This window comes from Salmo salar, chromosome 09, assembly GCF_965601325.2.
Source record: "Salmo salar chromosome 09, fSalSal1, whole genome shotgun sequence".
Classification (NCBI taxonomy): domain Eukaryota; kingdom Metazoa; phylum Chordata; class Actinopteri; order Salmoniformes; family Salmonidae; genus Salmo; species Salmo salar.
Genome location: NC_138299.1, coordinates 133,195,078 through 133,204,848, shown reverse-complemented (window position 1 = coordinate 133,204,848; position 9,771 = coordinate 133,195,078). Strand labels below are relative to the sequence as shown.

Here is a 9,771-nt window from a genome sequence, read left to right as displayed (position 1 = left end):
CGGCCTGTCAGAAAGTCCAGGACCCAGTTGCACAGGGTGGGGTCGAGACCCAGGGTCTCGAGCTTAATGACGAGTTTGGAGGGTACTATGGTGATAAATGCTGAGCTGTAGTCAATGAACAGCATTCTTACATAGGTATTCCTCTTGTCCAGATGGGTTAGGGCAGTGTGCAGTGTGATGGCGATTGCATTGTCAGTGGACCTATTGGGGCGGTAAGAAAATTGGAGTGTGTCTAGGGTATCAGGTAAGGTGAAGGTGATATGATCCTTGACTAGTCTCTCAAAGCACTTCATGATGACAGAAGTGAGTGCAATGGAGCGATAGTCATTTAGTTCAGTTACCTTAGCTTTCTTGGGAACAGGAACAATGGTGGCCCTCTTGAAGCATGTGGGGACAGCAGACTGGGATAGGGATTGATTGAATATGTCCGTAAACACACCAGCCAGCTGCTCTGAGGACGCGACTAGGGATGCCGTCTGGGCCGGCAGCCTTGCAAGGGTTAACACGTTTAAATGTTTTACTCACGTTGGCCACGAAGAAGGAGAGCCCACAGGCTTTGGTAGCGGGCCGTGTCAGTGGCACTGTATTGTCTGTCCTCAAAGCGAGCAAAGAAGTTGTTTTAATATGTCTGGGAGCAAGACGTCGATGTCCGCGACAGGGCTGGTTTTCTTTTTGTAATCCATTATTGACTGAAGACCCTGCCACATACGTCTCGTGTTTGAGCCGTTGAATTGCGACTCTACTTTGTCTCTGTATGGACCTCGCATGGGCGATTAGACCTGGTCCACAGTCTGTGTTCCAATTCATCCCAAAGGTGTACAGTGCGGTTGAGGTCAGGGCTCTGTGCAGGCCAGTCAAGTTCTTCCACACCGATCTCGACAAACCATTTCTGTATGGACCTCGCTTTGTGCATAGGGGCATTGTCATGCTGAAACAGGAAAGGGCCTTACCCAAACTGTTGCCACAAAGTTGGAAGCACAGACATTGTATGCTGTAGCGTTAAATTTGCCCTTCACTGGAACTAAGGGGCCTAGTCTGAACCATGAAAAACAGCCCCAGACCATTATTCCTCCTCCAACAAACTTTACAGTTGGCACTATGCATTTGGGCAGGTAGCATTCTCCTGGCATCCGCCAAACCCAGATGTGTCCGTCGGACTGCCAGATGGTTAAGCGTGATTCATCACTCCGGAGAATGCATTTCCATTGCTCCAGAGTCCAATGGTGGCGAGCTTTACACTACTCCAGCCGACGATTGGCATTGCACATGGTGATCTTAGGCTTGTGTGCAGCTGCTTGGCCATGGAAACCCATTTCATGAAGCTCTTGATGAACAGATATCAGCAGAAACAAATAACAATATTTTGTCCATTATAGTCATTAGGCCTTTTACTGTTGCTTAAAGGGGAAATCTGCAATTTCTACATCCGTTTTAGGACTTTTTAATTAATGATATAGGCTAAGTATTCATACCTATTAACTTATTCCACATTTTTATGTGTTACAGGCTGAAATCAAAATTGATTAAATATAATTTCTCTCACCCATCTACACACAATACTCCCATAATGACAAAGTGAAAACATGTTATTAGCAATTTTAGCAAATTTATTGAAAATTAAATACAGAAATATCTAATTGAAACAGTATTCATTCCACTGAGTTAATACTTTGTAGAATTACCTTTGGCAGCGATTACAGATGTGAGTTATTCTGGGTAAGTCCCTAAGAGCTTTCCACACCTGGATTGTGCAACATTTGCCCATTATTCTTTTAAAAATTCTTAAGCTGTGTCAAATTTTTCAAGCATTTTTAAGTCAAAACTGTAACTCGGCCACTCAGGAACGTTCACTGGATTTTTGGTAAGCAACTCCAGCATAGATTTGGCATAGTGTTTTAGGTTATTGTCCTGCTGAAAGGTGAATTCATCTCCCAGTGTCTGGTGGAAAGCAGATGGAACCAGGTTTTCCTTGAGGATTTTGCCTGTGCTTAGATCCATTCCGTTTCTTTTTTATCCTGAAAAACTCTCCAGTCCTAAACAATTACAAGCATACCCATAACATGATGCAGCCACCACTATGCTTGAAAATATGGAGAGTGGTACTCAGTAATGTGTTGTATTGGATTTGCCCCAAACATAACATTTTGTAATCAGGATAAAAAGTGAATTGCTTTACCACATTTTTTGCAGTATTAATGCTTTGTTGCAAACAGGATGCATGTTTTTGAATATTTTTTTATACTGTACAGGCTTCTCTCTTTTCCTAGTTAGGTTAGTATTCTGGAGTAACTACAATGTTGTTGATCCATCCTCCGTTTTCTCCTATCACAGCCATTAAACTCTGTAACTGTTTTAAAGTGAACATTGGCTTCATGGTGAAATCCCTGAGCGGTTTCCTTCCTCTCTGGCAACTGAGTTAGGAAGGATGCCTGTATCTTTGTAGTGACTGGGTGTATTGATACACAATCCAAAGTGTAATTAATCATTTCACCACGCTCAAAGGGATATTCAATGTCTGCTTTTTTACCCATCTACCAATAGGTCCCCTTCTTTGCAAGGCATTGGAAAACCTCCCTGGTCTTTGTGGTTGTATCTGTTTCATAGGTTCTTTATTAAAGGGAAAAAGCTAACTTACCAACATTTATTTAAATTGATATATATCATTTTGAATGAAACTCTTCATTTACAGATTTCTTTCAACAAAAATAAGGTTGAAACAAGGTTGAAACAAGGTTTAACTAAACATGCTGTAGAGGTGAATGACACTGGTAGCCACTGCATTGCATTGGTCATTGATTGGCAGTGCACGGTTCTCTATCCCCTGGGTCCTCTCAGTCACACACCCAGAGAGACCCAGAGAGACCGACAGCATGAGGCTCGGGCTGATACTCCTGCTAGCCAGGCTAGCTACTAAGTTTGCTGCAGAGGGTAAGTATACCATAAAAATATATATAATCTAGGTTGATTTGAAAATGTAGTGGTGACATTTTGGTTGAAGTTTGACTGAGTTGTTACTGGTGAAAGAGAACAGGATTTGGAAACTCAGTTAGAAACAGTATATTGGAGTTGGTGGAAGTATTCCAGAAATGTTTGCTGTTCCATGGTCATTTCTAAGTGCTGTCCTTGTGTGTCAGAGTCATGCGTGGACCGCTGGGAGAATGGCTTCGACTCCAAAAAGAATTACCAGTGTGACACCATGTGTCGGCACTACAAGAGCTGCTGCTCAGACTACGAGACCGCATGTCGTATGAAAAGTAAGAAGAGAGTGTGTGTGTGCGTGCGTGTGTTTGTATATTGATTGTTACAAAAGTTACAGATTTCACTTTTAACAACCTCTAATGGTCATATTGAATAATGCACCACTGATTAACATGGTAATGAGTTGCATATGTTCAATATTCACATAATATGCAGGTAGCCTAGTGGTTAGAGCATTGGGCCAATAACTGAAAGGTTGCTGGTTTGAATCCCCGAGCTGACAAGGTAAAAATCTGTCATTCTGCACCTGAACAAGGCAGTTACCCCACTGTTCCCCAGTAGGCTGTCATTGCAAATAAGAATTTGCCTAGTTAAATAAAAAAAAGGCTTATAATTCATTGGGTATTTCATCTAATGTGACCTCTGTTTCCTTTGTCAGTGGGCAAACGTACAAAATCAGCAGGGGATCAAATACTTTTTTCCCTCACTGTAGCTCTTTCTCAATGATCTTTTCTTGTGTCCTCACTTCCTATTTTTATTTCTTCTTCTCAAAACGCATTTGAGAAGAAGATCTAAATCTCTTACCTGCGGACCTTCTCATCCAATGCGTATTGAAGTGGTGAAGAAAGAGGATATAAGGAATCATTAATGGCACAATGTTTACATTAAGAAAATGGTTGCTTAACAAACAAGAAGAGTTTTAAAGCTAGACCCCACCATCTAATGCTATATCTCATGTCATTCTCTCTCCCTCAGTCCCCAACCACCACGGTGGGCATCGGTTCATCAACAAGGACTGGATCAGCATCAAGTCCCCAGTGGACGCTGTCTTGACAGGGAGACTCTACATCACCCCCAGGCCACTGGCCGCACCCCTACCCCCCCCCACCACCTTTACCCCCTTTACGGGACCGCAATGACGGGAGGCGCTAGCCATGGGACCAACAGTGGGGGCAGTATGGCCAACAATATGGCCAACAGGGTCAGCAAAATGGACAACAATATGGACAACAAGGGCTACAAAATGGACAGCAATATGGACAACAATATGGACAACAAGGGCAACAATGGACAGCAATATGGACAACAATATGGACAAGGGCAACAAAATGGACAGCAGTGGGACTAGCAGTGGGTCCGACGCAGAAATAGACACCAGTCTTACTGGGGTGCCGGGACGGTAATGGATATGGGGCAGGCGCTCGCAGAGAAGGGGATGGATATGGGGAAAGGATTCACAGAGAGGGGGATGGATATGGGGAAAGGATTCACAGAGAGGGGGATGGATATGGGGAAAGGATTCGCTGAGAGGGGGATGGATATGGGGAAAGGATTCACAGAGAGGGGGATGGATATGGGGAAAGGATTCACAGAGAGGGGGATGGATATGGGGAAAGGATTCGCTGAGAGGGGGATGGATATGGGGAAAGGATTCGCTGAGAGGGGGATGGATATGGGGAAAGGATTCGCTGAGAGGGGGATGGATATGGGGAAAGGATTCGCTGAGAGGGGGATGGATATGGGGAAAGGATTCGCTGAGAGGGGGATGGATATGGGGAAAGGATTCGCTGAGAGGGGGATGGATATGGGGAAAGGATTCGCTGAGAGGGGGATGGATATGGGGAAAGGATTCACAGAGAGGGGGATGGATATGGGGAAAGGATTCGCAGAGAGGGGGATGGATATGGGAAAAGGATTCGCTGAGAGGGGGATGGATATGGGGAAAGGATTCGCTGAGAGGGGGATGGATATGGGGAAAGGATTCGCAGAGAGGGGGATGGATATGGGGAAAGGATTCGCTGAGAGGGGGATGGATATGGGGAAAGGATTCGCAGAGAGGGGGATGGATATGGGGAAAGGATTCGCTGAGAGGGGGATGGATATGGGGAAAGGATTCGCAGAGAGGGGGATGGATATGGGGAAAGGATTCGCTGAGAGGGGGATGGATATGGGGAAAGGATTCGCTGAGAGGGGGATGGATATGGGGAAAGGATTCGCTGAGAGGGGGATGGATATGGGGAAAGGATTCGCTGAGAGGGGGATGGATATGGGGAAAGGATTCGCAGAGAGGGGGATGGATATGGGGAAAGGATTCGCTGAGAGGGGGATGGATATGGGGAAAGGATTCGCAGAGAGGGGGATGGATATGGGGAAAGGATTCACAGAGAGGGGGATGGATATGGGGAAAGGATTCGCAGAGAGGGGGATGGATATGGGGAAAGGATTCGCTGAGAGGGGGATGGATCTCGGGCGGAAGCTGGCGGAGGGTGGGACATGCGCCCGACGGATGACAGGGACGAAGACAGAGACAGGGATAGAAGGAGGGATAACCAGGACAGGAGAAGAGATGTATACAACTATGACTCCAGATACAACGCTGAGGAGAGGTGCCTACTGGGAGTTTGTCAACAAGGGCCAGCCAGTGCAGAGCGTCTACTTCTTCAAGGGAGGTAAGGAAAGATACTTTATTGTCCTTGTGCTTTTTTCTTTTTAACCTCCCATTAAACACACACCCTAAGGGCACAGAACAACTTGAAATCCACCAGATATATTCTCTGTATTTGTTTTCCAGATAAATACTACAGAGTGGATCTGAAGACCAAGAAAGTGGACCCAGCCAGTCCTCCTTACCCCAGGTCCATCAGCAAGTACTGTCTGAGCTGTCCTGAAAAACACCTGGGGGCCGAGAAGAAATAGTTTCACAACTGGATAAAGAAACGTATACAGTATTTAAAACGTGTACATCAAAGACTCAAATAGACAGTAATTTGAAGCTAAATAATTTGAACAATCACTTGACAAAAATGTTCTGTTGTGAGGACATTTATGTTTGTACCTGGAATCTTTATATGTAATACTTTTACAATTAAACACAATCTAACTGTAAAGGGTACACACATGTTATTAAGGGGATTGAAATGAATTGCCTGTAGCTCTTCCTATCCCTTATTGGATATCAATGAAAGCCCACCCACCTCTGTTCCCCGCCCCCAGTCTGACTGATTTGGGGCAAAGTTCAGCTGGTTGGTGTTTATCTGTCCTCTATGGAGTTTGACAGGGTTCCCATATAACAAATACTATAATATACTATGGTCTAAATACTGCAGTATTACTATATTTATATAATGTAGTATTCACTGTAGTGTTTTTGCAGTCTTTACTGTAGTATTCACTGTAGTGTTTACTGTAGTATAATGTAGTATTTACAGAATAGAATAAATACTGTACTGAAAGAAAACTGTAGTATATACTATAGTAATTCATGTAGTGTTTTTGCAGATTGTAATATACTGTAGTATTTACTGTAGTGTTTTTGCTGACTGTAGTATTTACTGTAGTGTTTTTGCGGACATTAGTGTAATATTTATTTTTGTGTGTAGTATTTACTATAGTGTTTTTGTTTTATTATCTTTGACATAGAAGTGTAGGCTTTCACAGTGTGTAATATAGTATTCTACAGTATACTAAAGAATTCTATAGTAAAATGTAGCAATCTCTCCTCTCTATTATCTGACCCAGTTCACCAGACGAGCCTTTAAAGGTTGGATTGACAGTGTGAAACAGAAACACTACTACCACCTAGTGAATGACAGGCTAGAAAGACATCAACAAACACAACTTTGGACTACCAGGTCTCCATTTCCTGACTGCAGCGCTTTCAGTGGAGTATGATATGGAGCTGTTTTCGGCTGCGTAGAAGGACATGTTATGTGGGAGGCAAGCTTAACAGTGATCAAGAGGACAGAGGCTTAGCAAAACCTACAGATAGTAAATAGACTATGCCAGGTAGCAATAAGACACTGTTCTGCATTCTTTCACATGACAACTCAATTCCACTTGAATTTGACAGTGAACACGGTCCACACTTGTTGATTCCCTGCTGATTTAAAAAAAATAATTCAAACATTAGATTAAAGAAGATCAAGTAATCAATCATCCATTCTAACCCTGTCTGTCAACCCCTCCTTATATCATGTACAAGCAGAGGGGGAGTGGTCACCATAGAGATAAATATTGTATCTACAGTTATGTCTATGGTGGCTAATTTCCTTTTCTATGTAAATGCCCACATGTAACCAAAATGCTCTCAATTCTACTGGCAGCTGACAGACACCATAATATACATACATCATATACATGGCAGGTATTCAACCAGGCATTGTTTTGTTTCACTCATTGTACATCCCAAATGGCACCCTATTTCCTTTATAGTGTACTACTTTTCATCAGGGCCAGAATTAAAGGAGTAGGTTGCCATTTATGGCACAGCCTCAGTGTTCCAGTGAATAATATATATCACAGACAGATGATGGTTTGGAAAGGGTTGGTGCTGCCAGTGCCAAGCGTTTTAAATGGTTCAAGCTGGCTCAACAGAGCAATGTTCACCTAGTATTTGTATTTGTATTTATTATGGATCCCCATTATTTTCTGCCAAGGTAGCAGCTACTCTTCCTGGGGTCAGGCAAAATTAAGGCAGTTATATAATTGTAAAAACATTAGAATACCTTCATAACAGATTTCACAACACACTAAGTGTGTGCCCTCAGGCCCCTACTCCACTACCACATATCTACAAAACAAAATCCATGTGTACGTGTGTATAGTGCGTATGTTATCATGTGTGTATGCATGTGTCTGCGCCTATGTTTGTGTTGCTTCACAGTCCCCGCTGTTTCATAAGGTGTATTTTTATCTGTTTTTTTAAATCTGATTCTACTGCTTGCATCAGTTACCTGATGTGGAATAGAGTTCCACGTATTCATGGCTCTATGTAGTACTGTGCGCCTCCCATAGTCTGTTCTGGACTTGGGGACTGTGAAGAGACCTCTGATGGCATGTCTTGTGAGGTATGCATGGGTGTCTGAGCTGTGTGCTAAGCGTTTAAACAGACAGCTCGGTGCTTTGAACATGTCAATACCTCTCACAAATACAAGTAGTGATGAAGTCAACCTCTCCTCCACTTTGAGCCAGGAGAGATTGACATACATACTGTTGAAGTCGGAAGTTTACATACACTTAGGTTGGAGTCATTAAAACTCGTTTTTAAACCACTCCACAAATTTCTTGTTAACAAACTATAGTTTTGGAAAGACGGTTAGGACATCTACTTTGTGCATGAGACAAGTCATTTTTCCAACAATTGTTTACAGACAGATTATTTCACTTATAATTCACTGTATCACAATTCCAGTGGGTCAGAAGTTTACATACACTAAGATGACTGTGCCTTTAAATAGCTTGGAAAATTCCAGAAAATTATGTAATGGTTTTAGAAGCTTCTGATAGGCTAATTGACATCATTTGAGTCAATTGGAGGTGTACCTGTGGATGTATTTCAAGGCCTACCTTCAAACTCAGTGCCTCTTTGCTTGACATCATGGGAAAATCAAAAGAAATCAGCCAAGGCCTCAGGAAAAAATTGTAGACCTCCACAAGTCTGGTTCATCCGTGGGAGCAATTTCCAAACGCCTGAAGGTACCACGTTCATCTGTACAAACAGTAGTACGCAAGTGTAAACACCATGGGACCATGCAGCTGTCATACCGCTCAGGAAGGAGACGCGTTCTGTCTCCTAAAGATGAACGTACTTTAGTGCGAAAAGTGCAAATCAATCCCAGAACAACAGCAAAGTACCGTGTGAAGATGCTGGAGGAAACAGGTACAAAAGTATCTATATCCACAGTAAAACGAGTCCTATCGCAACATAACCTGAAAGGCCGCTCAGCAAGGAAGAAGCCACTGCTCCAAAACCGCCATAAAAAGCCAGACTACGGTTTGCAACTGCACATGGGGAAAAATATCATACTTTTTGGAGAAATGTCCTCTGGTCTGATGAAACAAAAATAAAACTGTTTGGCCATAATGACCATCGATATGTTTGGAGGAAAAAGGGGGAGGCTTGCAAGCTGAAGAACACCATCCCAACCGTGAAGCACGGGGGTGGCAGTATCATGTTGTGGGGGTGCTTTGCTGCAGGAGGGACTGGTGCACTTCACAAAATAGATGGCATCATGAGGCAGGAAAATTATGTGGATTTATTGAAGCAACATCACAAGACATCAGTCAGGAAGTTAAAGCTTGGTCGCAAATGGGTCTTCAAAATGGACAAATGACCCCAAGCATACTTCCAAAGTTTTTGCAAAATGGCTTAAGGACAACAAAGTCAAGGTATTGGAGTGGCCATCACAAAGCCCTGATTTCAGTCCCATAGAAAATTTGTGGGCAGAACTGAAAAAGCGTGTGCGAGCAAGGAGGCCTACAAACCTGACTCAGTTACACCAGCTCTGTCAGGAGGAATGGGACAAAATTCACCCAACTTATTGTGGGAAGCTTGTGGAAGGCTACCCGAAATGTTTGACCCAAGTTAAACAATTTAAAGGCAATGCTACCAAATACTAATTGAGTGTATGTAAACTTCTGACCCACTGGGAATGTGATGAAAGAAATAAAAGCTGAAATAAGTCATTCTCTCTACTATTATTCTGACATTTCACATTCTTAAAATAAAGTGGTGATCCTAACTGACCTAAGACAGGGACATTTTACTAGGATTAAATTTCAGGAATTATGAAA

At 43.0% G+C, this 9,771-nt stretch overlaps 2 protein-coding genes across 2 annotated transcripts; both read left to right on the top strand.

The window, feature by feature from the left end:
- Positions 1-2,810: 2,810 nt before the first annotated feature.
- Positions 2,811-4,513, top strand: LOC145857986 (uncharacterized). The gene is made up of 3 exons (XM_082955585.1): positions 2,811-2,928; positions 3,135-3,254; positions 3,955-4,513. Exons 1-3 carry the CDS (start codon positions 2,871-2,873, stop codon positions 4,116-4,118), a joined length of 342 nt encoding a protein of 113 aa, XP_082811711.1. The 5' UTR covers positions 2,811-2,870; the 3' UTR covers positions 4,119-4,513.
- A 779-nt stretch (positions 4,514-5,292) lies between these two features.
- Positions 5,293-6,086, top strand: LOC123724146 (uncharacterized). The gene is made up of 2 exons (XM_045687090.2): positions 5,293-5,648; positions 5,771-6,086. The coding sequence occupies exons 1-2, from the start codon at positions 5,306-5,308 to the stop codon at positions 5,893-5,895; spliced, it is 468 nt and encodes a 155-aa protein (XP_045543046.2). The 5' UTR covers positions 5,293-5,305; the 3' UTR covers positions 5,896-6,086.
- The last annotated feature ends 3,685 nt before the right edge of the window (positions 6,087-9,771 follow it).